This window comes from Vanrija pseudolonga, chromosome 1 (assembly GCF_020906515.1).
Source record: "Vanrija pseudolonga chromosome 1, complete sequence".
Classification (NCBI taxonomy): Eukaryota; Fungi; Basidiomycota; class Tremellomycetes; order Trichosporonales; family Trichosporonaceae; genus Vanrija; species Vanrija pseudolonga.
This window is the reverse complement of record NC_085849.1, coordinates 2467774-2483245: the sequence shown is the minus strand read 5'-3', so window position 1 is coordinate 2483245 and position 15472 is coordinate 2467774. Positions and strand designations below refer to the sequence as shown.

The 15472-nt window shown below is 63.0% G+C and overlaps 8 protein-coding genes across 8 annotated transcripts; 2 read left to right on the top strand and 6 right to left on the bottom strand.

The window, feature by feature from the left end:
* Nucleotides 1-165: 165 nt before the first annotated feature.
* RSM25 (37S ribosomal protein S25, mitochondrial) lies at nucleotides 166-1256 on the top strand. Its single transcript, XM_062767404.1, has 2 exons — nucleotides 166-818; nucleotides 866-1256. Exons 1-2 carry the CDS (start codon nucleotides 207-209, stop codon nucleotides 1217-1219), a joined length of 966 nt encoding a protein of 321 aa, XP_062623388.1. The 5' UTR covers nucleotides 166-206; the 3' UTR covers nucleotides 1220-1256.
* A 199-nt stretch (nucleotides 1257-1455) lies between these two features.
* Nucleotides 1456-2624, bottom strand: LOC62_01G000945 (uncharacterized protein; the record flags this gene model as incomplete). The annotated part of the gene is made up of 2 exons (XM_062767403.1): nucleotides 1456-2223; nucleotides 2262-2624. The coding sequence occupies 2 exons, from the start codon at nucleotides 2622-2624 to the stop codon at nucleotides 1456-1458; spliced, it is 1131 nt and encodes a 376-aa protein (XP_062623387.1).
* A 428-nt stretch (nucleotides 2625-3052) lies between these two features.
* FAD12_0 (Delta(12) fatty acid desaturase) lies at nucleotides 3053-5596 on the bottom strand. The gene is made up of 4 exons (XM_062767402.1): nucleotides 5097-5596; nucleotides 4963-5010; nucleotides 4513-4629; nucleotides 3053-4402 (listed from the first exon to the last, which is right to left on the bottom strand). The coding sequence occupies exons 1-4, from the start codon at nucleotides 5204-5206 to the stop codon at nucleotides 3337-3339; spliced, it is 1341 nt and encodes a 446-aa protein (XP_062623386.1). The 5' UTR covers nucleotides 5207-5596; the 3' UTR covers nucleotides 3053-3336.
* Nucleotides 5597-5822: 226 nt separating this feature from the next.
* ERG7 (Lanosterol synthase) lies at nucleotides 5823-8401 on the bottom strand. Its single transcript, XM_062767401.1, has 8 exons — nucleotides 8219-8401; nucleotides 8073-8184; nucleotides 7674-8022; nucleotides 7575-7636; nucleotides 6570-7539; nucleotides 6411-6482; nucleotides 6203-6353; nucleotides 5823-6146 (listed from the first exon to the last, which is right to left on the bottom strand). Exons 1-8 carry the CDS (start codon nucleotides 8390-8392, stop codon nucleotides 5871-5873), a joined length of 2166 nt encoding a protein of 721 aa, XP_062623385.1. The 5' UTR covers nucleotides 8393-8401; the 3' UTR covers nucleotides 5823-5870.
* A 159-nt stretch (nucleotides 8402-8560) lies between these two features.
* Nucleotides 8561-9817, bottom strand: SPAC824.07 (putative hydroxyacylglutathione hydrolase). Its single transcript, XM_062767400.1, has 7 exons — nucleotides 9745-9817; nucleotides 9550-9706; nucleotides 9436-9495; nucleotides 9293-9402; nucleotides 8981-9250; nucleotides 8822-8926; nucleotides 8561-8770 (listed from the first exon to the last, which is right to left on the bottom strand). The coding sequence occupies exons 1-7, from the start codon at nucleotides 9801-9803 to the stop codon at nucleotides 8701-8703; spliced, it is 831 nt and encodes a 276-aa protein (XP_062623384.1). The 5' UTR covers nucleotides 9804-9817; the 3' UTR covers nucleotides 8561-8700.
* A 490-nt stretch (nucleotides 9818-10307) lies between these two features.
* LOC62_01G000941 (uncharacterized protein) lies at nucleotides 10308-11339 on the top strand. The gene is made up of 2 exons (XM_062767399.1): nucleotides 10308-10502; nucleotides 10553-11339. Exons 1-2 carry the CDS (start codon nucleotides 10458-10460, stop codon nucleotides 11183-11185), a joined length of 678 nt encoding a protein of 225 aa, XP_062623383.1. The 5' UTR covers nucleotides 10308-10457; the 3' UTR covers nucleotides 11186-11339.
* A 39-nt stretch (nucleotides 11340-11378) lies between these two features.
* agn1_2 (Glucan endo-1,3-alpha-glucosidase agn1) lies at nucleotides 11379-13549 on the bottom strand. Its single transcript, XM_062767398.1, has 4 exons — nucleotides 12928-13549; nucleotides 12380-12885; nucleotides 11867-12344; nucleotides 11379-11813 (listed from the first exon to the last, which is right to left on the bottom strand). Exons 1-4 carry the CDS (start codon nucleotides 13279-13281, stop codon nucleotides 11538-11540), a joined length of 1614 nt encoding a protein of 537 aa, XP_062623382.1. The 5' UTR covers nucleotides 13282-13549; the 3' UTR covers nucleotides 11379-11537.
* Nucleotides 13550-13886: 337 nt separating this feature from the next.
* Nucleotides 13887-15416, bottom strand: CCP1 (Cytochrome c peroxidase, mitochondrial). Its single transcript, XM_062767397.1, has 4 exons — nucleotides 15340-15416; nucleotides 15032-15138; nucleotides 14101-14978; nucleotides 13887-14050 (listed from the first exon to the last, which is right to left on the bottom strand). Exons 2-4 carry the CDS (start codon nucleotides 15134-15136, stop codon nucleotides 13945-13947), a joined length of 1089 nt encoding a protein of 362 aa, XP_062623381.1. The 5' UTR covers nucleotides 15137-15138; nucleotides 15340-15416; the 3' UTR covers nucleotides 13887-13944.
* Between the last annotated feature and the right edge of the window lie 56 nt (nucleotides 15417-15472).

Genomic DNA, 15472 nt, shown 5'->3' with positions numbered 1-15472 from the left:
ATGGTCGTCACCGAACGCGCGTCCAGGCAGCCACGCCACGTGGTATTATTGTAATTCCAATTATTCCATCATTAATCCCATCAACATCCCACCTCCGCACCTCCGCCTGCCTGCAGTGACCGACTTTCCTGGCATCTCCGACTTTTAAACCCAGAACAGGCAGCAACAACACCTCCGCACACGACCGACCCGTCCGCCCGCCCGCCATGCCCCGTAAACTCGCGACGCAGGTCCCCGCGGTCATGTCGCGGCTGATCCAGTCGACGCTGGTCCAGTCCCCGCCGACATGGTACGCGCCAGTGCTGGCCAACCCCCCGCCCGTGACGCCTCCTCGGCAGGTGGGAGCGCGCGCGCGCCCCGACGCCGCCAAGAAGTACGACGACCTGCCGCCGCAGCGCGTCGACGAGCGCCGCGAGGGCCACACACGCACCCACCACACAAAGCAGTACCGGGAACCCAAGCTGCGCGCCGTGCCCATCGTGTACGAGGCCGACCGGATCCGCCGCCAGTTCTTTGTCGACTTTCCGTTCGAGGCGCTCCGCCCCGTGTCGCTCGTCGAGGGCCCGGCCATCGCGGCGCCCAACCCCGTCGACGGCGCATCGTGGACAAAGCTGTCCCAGCGCGGAGCGTACCCCACCGTCGAGGACGTGATCGCCTTCACGAGCAACCTCCACAGGCACCAGCAGCTGTCGCTGACCGACGCGTACGCGCAGGCGACGAGCGAGTTTGTGGCCCTCCGCGCCACGCACGAGATGGCGACGCTCGCTGCTGCCGCTGAGGCGCGTCACTTTGGAGCCACGTTCAAGCGTGACGAATGGGTAGGTGCTGGACGAAGAAGAGGAGGGCTGGTACTGACAGTGACCAGGACCGTGTGTTTGATCTCGAGGCGAGGGCGCTCGGTGACAGCGCCGCGTACGGACCGCAGCGCTTCACAGAGTACTCGACAAAATACCGCGAACCAAAGACGTGGTACAGCTACGTCAGGGGCTGGACGATCCAGAACGAGTTTACCGGCGCAAAGGGCTACGTCCAGAAGTGGCGCCTGCCCGCCGCCGCCGAGGTCGATGCCCCCGTCGAGGGCGACCTCGTGTCTGCGATCGGCTCCAACACAGCAGCGACGACCGAGGCTGCGGCACCAGAGCCCAAGCGCGAGGAGGAGATGGACGACCTCGAGCTCATGGCTTCCATTCTCGGCACCAACCCCAACGGCAAGGCATAGAACTTGGTATGAACTCATATGCATTATGTACATCTCGTGTGGTTTGGTTGGGTACAAGCGTGCTGGACTGGTGCCGTGCCGTGGGTGTTGTGGGTATCATGGGTATCGTGCTGGTCGCTACAAGAGACGTTTGTGTTCATGACTGGTTCGTGGCGGTGGTTGTGGCGGTGTCGTGATATGCTACAGAGTGTAGTCGGCCTGGCGGGTTAGAGCGTTTCCGAGTTATCTACCCACCCTTAGGGGCTCCAGTTGAACCAGTTGCCCCAGGACCCAGTTGGCCTCGTCGCAGGGGGCTTGGCGCGTGGGTCGAGCCCCGTCATGGTCTGGTACCGGTGGTGTGCACGGCCAAGGTGGTGGACGGTGTGGCTGGGCCGGGGGTCGCCGTGGTTGAGGGACGTGGTCGCGAGCACGGGCAGGGGAGAGCCGAGTAACGGGTGGGGGTGGGAGTGGGAGTGGGGGGTGCGGTGCTCATGACTCGAGTACGCGTGATTCGGCGTAGTGGGGAACTCGTACCCCTCGAGAACGTTGGACAGTGTCCGCCTGTGCCGGAGCTGGTGCGGCTGATTCGCGTGGTGGTGACCGGGCACGGGGATCGGCTGGGTCTGGGTCACTTGCGGGGTGGTGCTGCTGTCTGGTGCTGGGCGGAGGTGGGAAAGAAGCCGGAAGGGGAACCACCCGCCGCTCGTGGGCACCTGCGGCGCGGTGGGGTCTTCTGGCGGCGGGGTCGCGTCCTCCTGCGGCGGCGCCTCGTCGGCGATGAACGGCGCGAGCACCTTGTTGGCGTGGTCGCGGTGGTGGGCGACGAGGTTGACCATGGCCTGGGCGTACAGCGCTGACCGCCGCGAGTCGGCGGGGGTGATGCTCATCTGGCGCAGGCTGGCGTCCCACAGCTCGCGGGGTATGAGGGGGATCCCCCAGTCTGCCGCGGCGGGGATGATGACGAGGCGGATCTCGTTGAGCTTTGCGTTGTTGCGGCGCTTCGACGTCGTCTCCATGCGTACCGTCTGGGGCTGGGTCAGCACGGAACCGTTACGCCACCCACCTCCCACTGGTTGCGCGATATGATGACGTGCGGCACCGGGCGCTCGTCCTTCTTGGCCTTGTGCGGCCCGCGGAAGAGGACACACACGGTGCGGATGTCGACGATCCAGTGCGGCGGCGCGTGGGCGACGAGCGCGGTCGTGAGCGTGTCGAAGCGCGGGCAGTGGAGAAAGCTCGCTTGCGAGAGAAAGGTCGACGGCCGCACCTCGTGCCGCGGCCACACTACGCCGCCGCGCACCGACGTCGGCATCGAGAGCGCGTCCGAGCGGTCGTCCATGAACACCATGGTCACGAGCAGCGGCGGGCCAAAGCCCACGCTCGAGGGCTCGGCGATCGTGTGTCGCCGCTGGTGGTAGGACGTCATGGTATGTACAGTGGGAAGGCGTGTATGATGAGGAGGGAAGAGGGAAGATGAGGTAGTGGTGGTTGTTGTTATCGTCGCCGTCGTCGACTTTTGATGCAGCGAGGGGAAGGGGAGATTGATGGAGGAAGACGACGACTGATCGGATCAACAAGCAACAAGGAAGCCAGTCACGTCAGCTGGCGACCTTCCTTTACAAGAATTGCACTTATGCACAATATCGACAGCACATTGAGGATCCTAGCGCTGATGATCATCATTGCAGTGGTCATCAACATGCATCAGTTGATAGGCAATCGTGGAAACAACAGTGAGCGTTGGGTGAGTGATGTGACTATGTGGCGCCCCAGTGAGCCACCACACTCGGCTTGCCGATGTCAGTGAGTCTCGCACTTGGCCACTGCACCTGCCACAAAGTGCCCCACGCCCAGCTCGTCTAAGCTAAATGCATAAAATGACAGTCTTGGGCCGATGAGTGCCCAGAAACATGTGTTTTCCAAAAAGGAGTGACAGGAGAATCGCAACCGACGCAGCCGTTTGATTGATTTTCCAGGGTAATGATGGGGGTCTATGAGGAGTGATGCCAGGGAGGAGACTCTAGAGAGGTGTGCACGCTCTAAAGGGTATGGTGGGGTGTGTGCACCAACAATGTAACAGTGCGGTGTGCACATCCCGTCGCGCCAGAATGGCACCTGCGCCGAATGAGGCGGCGCATTTACTTGAGGTCGAGACCCGAGTCGGAGATGTTGCCACCCTCCTCGATGCCGACCTTGGCGGCGAGGCCCGAAGAGTTCTTGTAGAAGGCAATGTCCTCACCGTCCTCGATGAAGAGGCACTCGCGGTAGATGCGGTAGAACGAGTAGAGCATGTTCTCGTCCGACTCCTGGTAGTGGACACCGAGGAACTTCTTGAGGGCGTCGGTGGCCTCCCAGGCGTTGTAGTGAGGGATACGCGAGGCGGTGTGGTGCGAAACGTGGGTCTCGCAGATACCGTGGAAGACGTACTTGCCAATGGGGCCGAGGAACTTGCGGTCAACGGTGGCGAGGGCACCACGAGCAAAGGTCCAGGTCTTGGCAGAGTAGTGGGGGAGGAGGGGGTCGGTGTGCTGGAGGAAGGTGATGAAGACGAGCCAGTGGTTGACCCAGAGGTAGGGGATCACGTAGACGGCAAAGACCTCCTGGAAGCCACGGTAGTAGCCCCAGACACCAAGAGCACCGAGGGTGAGGAAGACACCAATGTCCGAGGCAATGATCTGCCAGAAGTGCGAAGGCTTGAAGATGATCGACGAAGGCTTGAAGTGGCTGGTGCCGTCGGGGTAGTGGAGCTGGCCCGAGGCGTTGCGGATGAGGTAGAGAGGCCAGCCGAAGATCTGGTGGACAAAGAGGTTCCAGAGGGTGCCGATGGGGGACTCGGCGAGGGCCTCACGGAGCTCGGCCTGGCGCCAGGCAGGGACGTTGATGCCCTTGTACTCGGACTCGTGCTTGATCTCGGGGTAGCCCATCTGCGAGCGGGTCTTGGGGACGAAGACCTCGTCGCGCGTAAGGTGGCCAGTGGCGGCGTGGTGACGGCCGTGCGAGATGCGCCACGAGTGGTAAGGGACGAGAAGGGCAGAGTGGAGGACCCAGCCGACCGAGTTGTTGATCGTCTTGGACGACGAGTAGGCCTGGTGGCCGGCCTCGTGGGCAATGACCCAGAGACCAGTGCCGAAAAGACCGGCAGTGACCCAGTAGAACGACCAGAGGGCGGCGCGAGCACCCCAGAGGGCGGCAGTCGAGAGGTTGCTGCGAATAGGCGTCAGTATGGGTTGATCGCACGTTTGCAGTGCTCCAGGCACGCCGCGCCGCATTTAACGGCGCAACGGGGGTTGTTGGGGCCGCCGTTCGTTACTCACAACTTGCTCAGGAACGACTCGATGTGGTACGCGCCGTAGACAAGGACGGCGAGGACGGCCACGTCCTGGACGACGTAGAGCGACGACTTGAACGCCGAGCGCTTGAAGCAGTGCGCCCTGGGGGGGTTTGTTAGCCCGGTTGTCACGTCACGAACGCTCGGCGACGGCGGCAAGAGACTTGGCGGTGCAGGGGGTAGGGGGTGGGTTGCCTTGGGTGTCGCGCGTCATTGCGCGGAACGAGTGACTTTGTCGGGAGCATTATTTGGCAACAGCCGCGCTGGCTGCACAGCGGCGGCATCACAAACTTTGCTCGTCATGGCCACCGCCCCGCGTAGCAGGCGGCCAGATTCCATCAAACCCAGGATGGCGTACCACTCCCCGAGTCTGGGCCTGCCACCGCGACACCGCACCACACTGCCTCGCCCCGCGTCGCAAAGCATCAAAACTTACGGGATGGCGTCGAGGAGCTGCTTGGTGGTGAAGTTGGGGACGACGAACCTGGGGGCAAAAGTCAGTCGGATTTCAGCGGAGTTAGACCGCGACCGCGTAGCAGTAGCGGCGCGGTGCAGTGCCCAACTACTCACTTCTGGCCCTCGGTGAGCTCGAGCTCCTCGGCCTCACGGAGGAGCTCCTTCTTGTCGGCGTCGCCGGCCTTGGCGGGCGAGGCGGCGCGGTGGCGAAGAGTGGCGGACATGGCGTGTGTTGGTTGTGGTGTGGACCAAACGTGCGCGATGTGGGCGGCGGCGAAGAGCTGGGGTGCTACTTTGTCGTTTGTTTTAAAGGGAAGAGTCGGACTTGCCGGACAACTGCTTATCGTCACAGCCGGGCAGCGTGAGAATGGAAGCAAGGGAGGGAGAGAGAAGGATAGACGAGGAGGGAGGGAGGGGTTGGGTCGAAGCAAAGGAAATCAATCGACAATGGCGTTCTGGCTCTTAAATCGGAAGCCGCTGGCTGGTTGCTCCGACGCGGACTACCACTAGGCGTGACGGCCAACAGTCACTGCACGACGACACCACCACAGCACACCGCGCAGTGCCTAGAAAAATCCTGGCTGGGCTCTGAACCCTAGTCCCCCAGATTGTGCGCCGGCCAGGAGTTGCCCCACTAGATCACGACGCCGCCTCAGATACGGTCCTCCCCCTCTGAAATCACGGACGGCGGCTGGCCCACCCCCCCAATCCCGTGGACTTGGCGTGGGCTTCGCGCCTGGCTGGCTCTGTGGCGCGGCGCGGTGCCGGGGCGGCTTTGGCGGGCCTTCTCCCTTCAAGCACACCCCCGACGCGCCCCGACCAATGCCCACTTTTTGCTTCCTTCCATATCGCTCTGTTTGCATACGCGCAGCAAGCAACCGCCAACGGTTACTTGCTCAGGTATTTCTCCGCCCGGCCAAGGGCCCAAATACAAAAGATGAACTTGAATGCGGGGTAATCGATAGCACAGTTCTTGTTGAAGATGCCCTCGGTATCCTCTTGCAGCCAGCTGCCATTGGGCAACTGGCGCGACATGATGAGCTCGCACCCGCGCTTGATGGCATCCTTGTCGGGGCTCTGACCATAGATGAGTGCGAGAATCGCCCAAGAAGTCATGACAACTTGTGACGTCTCGTGTTGCGAGTAGACGCCCTCTGCGCAGCTCTGTGCAATGTCTTGTCAGGGCCTGTAGACCACCTCCCGAGTAGTGCGCTACTCACCAAGTACGTCTCGCCCCATCCGCCGTCAGACTTCTGCTTGCTCAACAAAAAGTCGCATGCCCGGCGAACGCGCTCCGAGTTGGCGCACGTCTCGCCGGCAATCGCCAACGATTCCAACGCAAACATGGTGGCATACGTGAAGCAGATGCCCCTATCAAGTCGGCCATGGTCAGCGCGTTGCTTTGGCTACCCGGAGATTTAGACTCACCAAGAACCATACCACGATCCGTCAGGGCGCTGGACGCTGTGGATCCACTCGATCGCACGATCAATGCAGAGTCTGGCGCGCTTTGTTAGCCGGCACACTAGGAGGCGGCAATGGCGGTAGTGGCGCAGACGCCAAGTTGCGTTCTACGCTCGCACTCACTTGATGTCATCCGCACGGTACACGGGGTCGACTGTGGTGAAGTACTTGAGTGCTGAGAGGGCCGATGTCGAGCACTCTGGGTACTGGTAGTCGATCATAATGTTGCCAAACACCTCGGCGGCGTTGAGCCACTCCATCTTGGCGCTGCCACGCGTGAGCTCGTAGCTGGCAAAACCGCCGGTCGGGTTCTGCATGGACAACAAGATGTCAACCGAGTCGTGCATGCGGTCGAGAGTGACAGGCTTGGGCGTGAACTTGAGCGACTGCAGCTGGATGACAGCCTTGAGGCCCTCGGCCGTGCAGTCGCTGACGGTGTAGCTCTGCTCGGGGGTCGAGAACGGCCAGGCGCCCTTGGACGCGTGGCGGTATCCGTCGTGCCAGTGGATGGGATTGGCGCGCATCTGGCACTTGTCGAGCCAGTCGAGCATGCTGAGCACCGACTCCTTGTTCTCGGGCTCGTTGGCGAGGCCAGTCTCGACCTCGGCCTGGGCGAGGAAAGAAATGTCCCAGAGCTGACTGCCGTTGGTGCCCGTCATGAAGAGGCCGTCCTGAGACAGCCACAGGAAGTCGTCTATCCTCGTAAGGTGGCGCTTGACCGCCTCCGAGTCGCGACTCTCCTTGGCCAAACGGCAGAGGAGGTTGAGAGGCTTGGAAACGGGGCCGATGGTCTGGAAGCCCGTGTTCTCGTCCTCGTACACGACCTGGTCGTACGCCGCCCTGAGACCCGCGCGGCGGATGGACGGCAGGCAGGACAGGCGGGGGACCTTCTCGTAGTAGTGGAGGACGTTGTTGAGGAACTCGTACACGGAATGGTGGGGCGAGTAGAGGTCGATCTCGTTGACGTTGCTGCGCTGCTTGACCCAGTCGATTGACGCATACGGCTGGGTGTAGAGCTCCTCGCGGAGCGCGGCCGTGATCTTTGTCGGCTCGCCGACGAACCGCGAGCCCCAGAGGAAGGTCATGGGCGTGACTGGGGTCAGCGGTGCTCCACGCACGTAGACTCACAGACCGCACGAACATGGATCCACCAACGCCACGGCGCGAACGGCACCCAGTCAGGCAGCAGCCTTCCGTCAGCTCCATCCCACGCTCAACTACACCCACCAAAGCTCAGGCGGCATAGGGTTGACGCCCTCCCAGTCGTAGCACCCAAGGACCGAGAGCCAGACCTTGCCCCACGTCGGGATAGTCGTCGCTCCGCCCATCTCGTGGATGAGCGCGCGGATCTCCGTCATAGGCCCTTCGTCGGGCCCGAGGCCGAGCAGGCGCAGCGCGACATAGTTCATGACGGTGCCGTACACGGTCGGCGGGGACGCCGTGTGCAGGCCCCATCCGCCCTCGGGGCGCCGCTTGTGCAGGAGGTAGCGGATGAGCTCCTGCTTGCGCTCGTGCGAGAGCTCGACTTGGAGGATGGACAGGGTAATCAGCAGGCCGGGGGTGAGGAAGAGCGGGCCTGGGGAGCGTCAGCGGGCTCCAGCAGGCTCTGACGGCAGCCCAACGCACCTCCGTACTCGGTCGCCCAGTGGCCGTCCTCGCTCTGCAGCGCGCGGTAAAAGTTGAGCCCGTTCCGCGCGGCCTCGAGCGGCGTCTTGGCCTTTGGCTGGTCCGGTAGGCCCTGCTCGTTAGCTCCGCCCGCTACACCGACGTACCGTCTCCAGACCCATCGAGTACACGTCGACATGGGCCTGCGGCCAGGCGTCACGCGCTGCCCCGGGGGGGAGGTACACCCATTTGTGCTGCCCGTGCGAGTCCTCGCTGACCTTGAGTCGCCAGCCGGCCGGGTCGGTGCGGAACGAGTCGGCGTAGTCTTTTCCGTAGGCCATTTGTGGTGGGTCGTGGCTGGAAAGAAAGAAAAGGGCAGACGCGTCAACACGACGCCCGGTTTATAGTCTTGGCCCATCGCGCCGACTTTGCTCGTCCTACCCCGCGTCGAGCGATGGGTCGATCGGCCGGCAAGTGCGGGGAACGGCACACGGACAGCGACTCCATCTCCGCGTCAACAATGATGCATCAACCCAGAGATGTACCTATGATAGCTTTCGGCAGGCCTTTTCTGGCCGTGCGCGGCGATTTTACCCCGGCGCAGCATGCATAAGGCATGGTGTTCGCACGTACCTCCGTGGCGGTATGTTTAGAACGAGTTCTTGAGCTCGCGGAGCTTGGCGAGGACCTTGAGCGGCTCAGTCTCGCCAGTGGCCTTCCTACGGAACGTTAGCAGTCGTACGATATGCAATGGCAGCTGGCTCGCTCACTTGGCCTCGGGCGTGTCAAGACGGATGAACACGTTCCACTTCTTCTCGTCGCCGATGGTAGACTTGCCCGTCGTCACCTTGTCCGTCTGGGAGCGCTCGAAGAGGCTGCAGGTAGGTTAGCTGTGGGCACGCAAGGTGGGTCCGAGCTCCGCCACGCACCCCTTCAACGCCGCGTTTTCGGGCTCAATCGCAAGGCCAAACTTGGCCGAGCCGGTCGTGTACTCGTGTCCGTTGTACACGAGCGTGTCCTCGGGCAGCTTGGCGAGCTTGCTGAGCGCGGCGTTCATCTCCGCGGCGTTGCCCTCAAAGAAGCGACCACAGCCAGCGAGGAACAGAGTGTCGCCAGTGAACACACCGCGCTGTCCCTTGGCCTTGTCCTCGACAAAGAAGCAAATCGAGTCCTGGGTATGGCAGGGGGTAGCCAGCGCCCTGTGTGTGTCAGCGGCAATCGTCTCGGCACGCTCGCCTCACTTGACGTCGAGCGAGCCGAGCTTGAACTCGTCGCCGTCCTTGACGATGGTGTTGGTGCCCGGGCCCTGGTTGGAGCCGCCGACGGCCTTGATCCCAGGGTGGAGGTCAAGCTGGCGTCAGATGGGTCGTGTGCAGGAGCTCACGAAAGCGAGGTTGCCGCCCGAGTGGTCGTTGTGGTGGTGCGTCGTGATAAGCGTGGTGACCTGGGCGTGCGTTGCGTGTAAGTTGCATTACTGTTCGCCAGTTCCCGCCCCCACCGCCCAACACACCTTCACGCCCTCCTCCTTGACCCGCTGGGCGAGCTTGGGCGCGTCGTACGGGTCGACGACGGCCGCCTCGCCGCTCGCCTCATCGACGACAATGTACATCCAGTTGTCGGAGCGTGCTTGAACAGGGAGGACCTTCATCGTGGCTCTGGGGGGTCAGCTCGGCGTGCATGGCAGCACACTCACGATGCTGTAGTGGAGAAGGACCGAAGAGAACGCAAAGACTTGTATGCTGGTCGGAGCATGGACGTTGCGATGGGGAACTCGTTGTGGACGTCGATGATGACGGCTTAGAGTGGAGGAGGGTGGGCGCGAGTGGACGGGCGGACCGGCCAACGCCGGTGCCGAATCACATCGGCTGGGTGAGTAAGGCAGGCAGGCTGGCGGAGGTCGGTGGTGGCAGGGCGACGACACGTGAAGCACGTCACTTGGCGCCAGCTGCCCCCGATTTGGACAAGTCGAATAACAAGCACGGCGACTCAAACTGGGGTGCAGCCATCTGCGCGCTATTCAAGCATCGTCATGAATGATGCATGCACCGACCAGCCGGCCACTAGCTCAAACCTGCTTTGACGCCGACGACACGGGCCAACTGATGGATGATGTTGAAACGGGGCGGGATGAGATGGGGCTAGATGGCATGGGAATAGTGCCCGCCCGCTGCCAGATTTCGGCCGCGAGCCAAGCAAGGCCATGACCCCATTACCCGTGGCGGAGGAGGCGTCGATTAAATCCTGGAAACGACTCTACTCTCGCTCTCGCGCCGCGTGCCTGCAGCCAGCCTGCAGCAACCTTCAACCGCCGGCCGGCGACAGAGAGCATCGACGACAACGGCGACATCACCACCTACCTCGCTTCGCTTGCATCTCTTCTTCTTATCATCCACAGCCACACACGCCATGCTCAACCTCAAGAAGAAGCTCAGCGCGCTCGTCCCCAGCGAGGTGAGTCGCGTCGCGCGCGCACCTTCCCCTGTATCCCGCTGACGTCCCAGTCCGCCCGCTCGCAGCTCCAAAATGTCCTGACGGTCGAATGGTCAGGCAACAAGACGGTCCTCGTCGAGCTGCCGCCCGCGTCCGAGCGGTCAAACGACGTCGAGATGGCGGGGCTGGGGCCAAAAGGCAGTGGCAGCGAGTACGGCCGGCTCGTCGACCACGACGAAGAGGACGAAGACGAAGACGTAGAGTGGGACGGGCCGGCGGGAGGGCGCGGCGACCACCGGTTCGTGCAGTCCCGCTTTGACCGGGCCCGGCCAGACGAGCCGCCGGCGAGCGAGCGGTACGACGGCGGCTCGTCGTTCAACATCGCGACGTCGAGCAGCAAGCCGCGCGCGCCCAACCCGTTCGCCAACCCCTTCCTCCACGACGACGACTTTGCCGCCGGCTTCAGCGGCACGTCGTCCAACAAGGCCGTGACGCACCACACGCACGCGCCGCGCGCGTCGTCGCTGTCAGCAGCCGCCACCGCCCCGCCCCTCCCAAAGCGCCCGACACTGCAGCACCCCAAGAACCGGAGCTGGGACCGCGGCAGCGCCAGCTCGCGCCCCTTCGCGTCGCCCACGCACTCGACGGGCGGCAGCTCGTTCTCGTCCAGCGGGACAAAGGCGGAAGACGACCCGTTCAGGTAGTCTGATGCGCGGTGTCGAGTCGCTGAGACAATCGCTACGCCGATGATCCGACGCGGATGATCGCGACTCTGACCGCGACTGTGTTCGCACCCCCTTCCCACACCCCAACCCACCCACCCAGCCTGTTGTATACCATACCTTAGACCACCCGTTGTCCGATGCAGTCGCGTCCTTGCCTCGCCTCGCCTCCACGCTGTATGACACATGCTTATGCTCTACTGCTGCTACTAATCTACAGTCAAAAAGTCCGTGCGCGTGCGTCGCGTCTGTGCGCAGGCCACCGACGTCACGCCGCGCCGCCGTTATCTATGGAACATCTATGGCACGTGCGACTCCCAATCTACCACACCGCTCACACCTTTGCGTGCCACGCACCCGACCACATGTTGAAGTTGTACGCCTTGAGGTAGGTTGCGTCTTCAATGTGGTGGCCTGCGCCGCGGAGATGCAGGCCCTTGGCCGACTCGATCTTGAAGTGCACCGGGCCGGTGGTGAACGGGAAGCGTAACGCGGTAAAGCGGCCAGGGACGAGCTGGACTGGGTGCTTTTCCTTGCCAATGCTGAGCATGAGCATTGGGCGGTCCATGCCCTCTGGGATGAGGGCGACAAAGTTGAGCAGGTCCATGGCCTGGGGCAGGCGTCAGCTGAGCGGACGAGGCCAAGCACCATGGCCACACCTACCATATCAGCATTGTCTGGCCGACCGATCGGGTCGTCCGCGATAACCAGATCCTTCGGGTGCGTGCGGTACCACATCCAAAAGACAATCTCGTCGCCGACCTCTGGCGCGCCGTTGCGCCACCTGTCCGCAAAGTACTTTGTCATCTCGAGGAAGGCGACATGGTCCATGCGGTTCGTCCACGCCTCGGAGCCCGGCTGGGCGCCAATGCTGGGCGCGATGGCGTGCGACTCGCCATAGTCGTTCCACGAGATGATCTGGACCATTTCTGGGCCGTCGCCCTCGTTGAGCGCCATGAACTCGGCCCAGCGGGACGGGTAGAGCATGTTGTCTGACGGATAGATAAAGTTCTTGTCGAACGCCCACTCGCCCGTCTTGCCGTAGTGCGTGAAGAAGAGCGGCGAGATGGCGGCCATGTACGGCTTGTCCTTGCCCATGAAGGGGTTGTCCTCCTTGAGCGTTAAGCGCGAGTGCTTTGGCCTGGGGTCAGCAACGCTCCAGCGCCTCACACCCACCAGGCATTGTTCCACGCAAACGTCCCCTCGACAAATGGCAGGTCGATAAACTTTTGCGGGGGCATGAAGAAGGACGGCCAGAAGAAGGCGTGCTCTACGCGGTATCGCCGCAGCTGGTTGGAGAGGTGCACGAGGAAGCCCTTCCAGCCGCGGGCGCCAAAGTAGGCGTCGTGCCCGCCAAAGGTGGACAGGATGGGCTGGGCGCCGCGCATCATCTGGCCCTTGGACGCGAGGAGCGGCGCAATCTTGTCGCCCAGCGACGTAGCGTCGTGCCACTCCTGGTGCGCGAGGACGTTCATGTCGAGCGAGAAGAAGAGCTCGATCGGCTTGCGCCCCGCCTTGGGGCTGTCGTGCCGCCGCGACGCAAGGTCGTACGCGACCCGCGCCTGCGTCAGCTGCCAGTCCTCCGGGCCGAGGTTGAGCGCGAGCCCGTCGAGCCCGTGCGCCTCGGCGAGGTCGAACGTGTCCTCCCAGTTCTTCTCGGTAAAGGGGTACGTATTGCCGAGCTGCGCGCAGTGTCAGCGCCGGCTGCAAGCTCCGTCACCCACCATGAAGTGCGCGACCACGCGCCGCTCGTACCCCGTCGAGGCCATGATCGGCTTCCCAAGCGTGCTATTTGGCTTCGACGCGCTCTCGCTCGGCTTCGGCGGCGGCGGAGGCGCACCATGGTATCCGTGGTCACCGCCCGGCACGACGCCGCCATGCGTCCCCGTCCCCGGCTTGGCGTGCATGTCGTCGTGGTTGTGCGAGGCCTGGAAAATCACCTGCTTCTCTGACGCGCCCGGCAGGTGTGGTCCCGGCCCGCCAAACTGCTCCCAGTGCGCGAGGAGCGAGTAGAGCGCGAGGCAGAGCACGGCAAACGTCAGGAAGGGGCGGACGATTGGTGACTTGGGCAGGTACATTTGCGGCGCTGGCGGCGTGGGCGATGTGGGCGGGGCGGGCGGAGGCGCTGTTGGCTGACTGACTGGCTTGGCGGCTGTGTCGCTGTGTCGTCCGTCGTCGCCGACGCGTCGTGTGCGTGGTATATGTGTGTTGTCAAACTCGACGCCGCGTTGCTAGCTAGTTGCGTGCCGTGCCCCTCGCCGTTGCTTGTCGCCTGTCGCCGCGCAAAGTGGTCCGCGGTCGTGCACGCGCGGGTAGATGGTCGCAACTCACGGGGAGACTTGTTGCAGCATACGACTAGTTTGGTGAACGTAGCACTGCAGCCCGCGTCACGCAGTGTGCCGTGTGCCGTGTTGCCGTGTTCCGCGTCAGGATCAGATCATCGACTGCAAAGTTCCTTAATGTGACGGCATTGGCGCATGGCAGCAATGTCTCAGAGTGGCAATGTGGCGCAGGGTGAGACCAGGCAGGCAGTACCCGGCCCAGTGTCCATCTGGCGACACACCCACCACTTCATAAGCATGAGTGTAATGCACAGACGACATGTTGTATTGCTGCCACCTGCACACGCCTATGCACACACGCGCTGTCACCTGCACATGCCACCACGCACACACCCACACCATCCTTGCCAAAGGCTCTTTGCCGTTATACATATCACTGCTTCCAAAGTTCTACTACCATTACTTGGCGGCGGCGGCCTCGGGCTGGCCAACCTTGTAGGGCTCAGACTTCCACTGCTCCTTGGGGACACCAAGCTCGAGCATGGTCGAGAAGGCTTTGGAGAAGCTGGGGTGGTGTTAGTGTTAATCCAATGTAGCTGCTATCGCTCCACTTACTCGTCGAAGAACTTCTGCTCGTCCTTGGCGTAAGTCTGGGCCCACTTCTTGAACTCCTTGTCCTGGACAACGGCCATGTCGGCGGGGAGCATCATGAGCGACTTGGTCTTCTTGTCCTCGTACTGGGCAGGGCCCTTCCACTTCTTCCACTGCCAAGCGTCGTTGAGGAGGAGGTTGTAGAACTCGTTGGAGAAGGTCACGGGGGAGAAGGTCCAGGGGCCCTCGTAACCCGAGCGGTCAGAGTGGCAGCGGCCGAGAGCGTGGGCGCCGATAAGGGCGACCATCTCCTGGTCGTTGAAGCCCATGCGGCCAAAGATGTCGCGGATGTGGCTCGAGCCCTGGGCGGCGTCGGGGAGACGGCCGTCGGGGGTCTGGTGGGCCTCGACACCGTCGATGCGGCCAGCGCGCCAGGGGATGGCGGGGCCACCAGTCTCCTGGACGGCGGCGACACCGGCAAGGGTCCAGAGGTCACCGTACGAGATCCAGGGGAACTGCTTCTTGATAGGCTCGAGGGCGTCACGGGCGACCGAAAGACCGGCGTTGGCGCCGTGGCCAGCCTCGTTGGGGAAACGCATGGTGGCGTAGTTGGAGCCACCAGTGCCGTCCTCCTTGTTGTAGGTGCCCGAGGCGTGCCAGGCAAGACGGAGGATGACGGGGGCGAGCGAGCCGTCATCGTAGCCCTCCTTGTCAAAGATGTCGGTGATGGCGTTGTAGACCTTCTCGTAGTCGGCCTTGGTGGGGACAAAGGCGGCCGAGGGCTTGGCAGAGTCCTGGGTGTAGAAGTAGTACGCGGCACCGGCAGCGGCGGCGGCACCGAGGGCGAGGAAGAGGCCGCTGCCACCGCCCTCCTTCTTGGGGGGAGGAGGGGGAGGGGGCGCCTGGGAGCGGGCGTTAGCACGTTCCTTGGGAGATAGCGAGCTGAGACACTTACAGCCTCCTCGGCGTAGCCGCGGCGGAGGAGAGGGGCGGCGCGGCCGGCGACGATGACACGACGGGTCGCGACGTTGCGGAGGACGGGGGTGATGCGGAACGACATGGCTGGGAGGGGTTGTTAGTCTGGGCGTGGATGGGTGGGCGGGGCTGGAGGGGCGGGGCGAGGCGGGGGCGTGCAGGCAGGGGGGGGACTGATAGCGCTCCAGAGGGGCACACTGTAGCGCAGCAAGGTGTATGACGTGCGTCACTACGTGTGCTGGTGTCTACGGCGACGCGACGGGTACTACGGAAGGCATGTATACTCACCTTGTCTGTTCTTTGGGTTGGATTGAGTGGAGAGTGGTTGTCAAGTGGTGCAAGTGGAGACGTGCCGCGTTTAATAGAAGGTTGTCGCCCCCCAAAGAGGCCAAAGGCCTGGCTGGTGCGTGCTGCGTCTAGC

What these genes read in the sequence shown, in the direction of transcription:
- ERG7 (XM_062767401.1), bottom strand. Translation starts at nt 8,392, where the DNA reads ATGGCCTACGGAAAAGACTACGCCGACTCGTTCCGCACCGACCCGGCC. An exon ending in ACTCGATGGGTCTGGAGACG is followed by an intron (nt 8,185 to 8,218) that starts GTACGTCGGTGT and finishes GCTAACGAGCAG; the next exon opens with GGCCTACCGGACCAGCCAAA. An exon ending in TACCGTGCGGATGACATCAA is followed by an intron (nt 6,483 to 6,569) that starts GTGAGTGCGAGC and finishes AAAGCGCGCCAG; the next exon opens with ACTCTGCATTGATCGTGCGA.
- SPAC824.07 (XM_062767400.1), bottom strand. Translation starts at nt 9,803, where the DNA reads ATGCTCCGACCAGCATACAAGTCTTTGCGTTCTCTTCGGTCCTTCTCC. An exon ending in CTCGGCTCGCTCGACGTCAA is followed by an intron (nt 9,251 to 9,292) that starts GTGAGGCGAGCG and finishes TGACACACACAG; the next exon opens with GGCGCTGGCTACCCCCTGCC. An exon ending in CTTGACACGCCCGAGGCCAA is followed by an intron (nt 8,771 to 8,821) that starts GTGAGCGAGCCA and finishes AACGTTCCGTAG; the next exon opens with GAAGGCCACTGGCGAGACTG.
- RSM25 (XM_062767404.1), top strand. Translation starts at nt 207, where the DNA reads ATGCCCCGTAAACTCGCGACGCAGGTCCCCGCGGTCATGTCGCGGCTG. An exon ending in CGTTCAAGCGTGACGAATGG is followed by an intron (nt 819 to 865) that starts GTAGGTGCTGGA and finishes GACAGTGACCAG; the next exon opens with GACCGTGTGTTTGATCTCGA.
- LOC62_01G000941 (XM_062767399.1), top strand. Translation starts at nt 10,458, where the DNA reads ATGCTCAACCTCAAGAAGAAGCTCAGCGCGCTCGTCCCCAGCGAG. An exon ending in GCGCGCTCGTCCCCAGCGAG is followed by an intron (nt 10,503 to 10,552) that starts GTGAGTCGCGTC and finishes CTGACGTCCCAG; the next exon opens with TCCGCCCGCTCGCAGCTCCA.
- FAD12_0 (XM_062767402.1), bottom strand. Translation starts at nt 5,206, where the DNA reads ATGTCCGCCACTCTTCGCCACCGCGCCGCCTCGCCCGCCAAGGCCGGC. An exon ending in GAGCTCACCGAGGGCCAGAA is followed by an intron (nt 5,011 to 5,096) that starts GTGAGTAGTTGG and finishes TTTTGCCCCCAG; the next exon opens with GTTCGTCGTCCCCAACTTCA. An exon ending in CAGCTCCTCGACGCCATCCC is followed by an intron (nt 4,630 to 4,962) that starts GTAAGTTTTGAT and finishes AAACCCCCCCAG; the next exon opens with GGCGCACTGCTTCAAGCGCT.
- CCP1 (XM_062767397.1), bottom strand. Translation starts at nt 15,136, where the DNA reads ATGTCGTTCCGCATCACCCCCGTCCTCCGCAACGTCGCGACCCGTCGT. An exon ending in GCGGCTACGCCGAGGAGGCT is followed by an intron (nt 14,979 to 15,031) that starts GTAAGTGTCTCA and finishes GCCCGCTCCCAG; the next exon opens with GCGCCCCCTCCCCCTCCTCC. An exon ending in GAGCAGAAGTTCTTCGACGA is followed by an intron (nt 14,051 to 14,100) that starts GTAAGTGGAGCG and finishes ACACCACCCCAG; the next exon opens with CTTCTCCAAAGCCTTCTCGA.
- agn1_2 (XM_062767398.1), bottom strand. Translation starts at nt 13,281, where the DNA reads ATGTACCTGCCCAAGTCACCAATCGTCCGCCCCTTCCTGACGTTTGCC. An exon ending in GCGTGGTCGCGCACTTCATG is followed by an intron (nt 12,886 to 12,927) that starts GTGGGTGACGGA and finishes CACTGCGCGCAG; the next exon opens with CTCGGCAATACGTACCCCTT. An exon ending in GGCCAGACAATGCTGATATG is followed by an intron (nt 11,814 to 11,866) that starts GTAGGTGTGGCC and finishes CGCCTGCCCCAG; the next exon opens with GCCATGGACCTGCTCAACTT.